The 1,474-nt window shown below is 36.0% G+C and overlaps 1 protein-coding gene across 1 annotated transcript in view; it reads right to left on the bottom strand.

The window, feature by feature from the left end:
• Positions 1 to 1,100, bottom strand: part of LOC107577112 (protein arginine N-methyltransferase 3-like) — a 3,504-nt gene extending 2,404 nt beyond the window's left edge. Inside the window, exon 1 of the mRNA XM_016263223.1 lies at positions 760 to 1,100. Within this exon, the coding sequence (XP_016118709.1) occupies positions 760 to 1,005 (246 nt within the window). The 5' untranslated portion in view covers positions 1,006 to 1,100. The remainder of the gene's footprint in view (positions 1 to 759) is intronic.
• Positions 1,101 to 1,474: the final 374 nt, after the last annotated feature.

The following is a 1,474-nucleotide window of genomic DNA, read 5'->3' as shown; positions in this document are numbered from 1 at the left end:
AAATATTATTACAATTTAAAATAACTGTTTTTTATTTTGATATATTTTAAAATGTAATTTATTCCTGTAATGCAAAGCTGTGTTTCCAGCAGCCATTGCTCCAGCCTTCAGTATCTCATTATCCTTCAGAAATCATTTTAACATGCTAATTTGTTGCTCAAGGGACATTTGTTTTTATCAATATTATATGAAAAAATTGTCAAGCTTAATATTTTTTGTGGAAGCTGATATATTTTCATTTATTTATTTATTGCATTGACACACAATTTTTTGCATTGACACTATTTTCCTATTTGATACTCTAAAGATGCTTTGACACAATCTGCATTGTTAAAAGCACTATATAAATAACGGTAACTTGACTCCAGATTCTTTAATGACTAGAAAGTTCAAAAGAACAGCATTTGTTTTAAATAGAAATAATAAATGTATTTAATGTCACAATTTAATGCTTCCTTGTGAATAAAAGTATTAATTTTAATTTTTTTTAACAGATCCCAAACTTTTGAAGAATAGTGTATGGAGCCCTACTCATCTAGACTACTGTACTGTGAAATTATTTTAAATAAATATTCATTTACATTTACCGTGGTTTTATCCAATTCGATTTGAGGAACATCACAAGCACAAAAGACTGGAATCTTGATAGATGGCACACGCCATCGCTCCCCAAGGGGACAATCAGAATTAACTAATCAGTTCACTGATAATTCCCTTCAGACCTTTCTAGAAAAACCCTACTACGGTCTCTCCTCTCACCTTAACCACTGCAGGCTCTGAAATGACCGTCTCAGGCTTCAACATCTCCACTACTGCCTCTGGTATCACAGCCTTCTTCATACACCTCATCTTGAAGCCATACACATCGTCCCAGAATGCAATGCGATCACTGTGTTTCTGAGTGTCCCCCACAGCCGCTAGGCTGATATTGCAGCGGTCTGGATAGACTGAGAAGAAAGATGATACATGAAAATTAGTAAAAGACAAACTGCACGGCTTACACATGATATATGTACAAAGTCAAACAAAGCCCTCATGAGTCAATACTTCACATGACAAGAACATTATTCATTTAACAGACACGTTCTTATCCAAAGTGACTCGCGGTACATATTTTACTACATTCATCCGGAATTGAGCTCCTTAATCGCACTTTCTGGGGTTTGAACCCACAACCTTTGGCTTACCGGTCCACAACTTAAACCATGTCACATCCATTAAAAGATTTATGTGCAGCTTTTCGGATCTCTGGTGCAGTGGTTTCGCTCATATGATCTAGACATATCTGGGCCATACTGCTCCCAGGGATGCTGGTTCGAGTCCATTAAACTCGAAATGACTCCAATTAAATGTCCTACATTTGTAAACTTTGACTGCATATTAACTTGTTGTCATTAAATAGGGTGACCATATGTGCCATTTTCCCAGTATGCGTCCTGGCCAGGATTTCTATATTGCCTAAAATATCTAGGTT

The sequence above is a fragment of the Sinocyclocheilus grahami genome, unplaced genomic scaffold (genome assembly GCF_001515645.1).
Source record: "Sinocyclocheilus grahami isolate Dianchi unplaced genomic scaffold, SAMN03320097.WGS_v1.1 scaffold5148.1, whole genome shotgun sequence".
In the NCBI taxonomy this organism is placed as follows: Eukaryota; Metazoa; Chordata; class Actinopteri; order Cypriniformes; family Cyprinidae; genus Sinocyclocheilus; species Sinocyclocheilus grahami.
The sequence above is the reverse complement of the archived record's forward strand: the minus strand, read 5'-3'. Positions and strand labels throughout refer to the sequence as shown.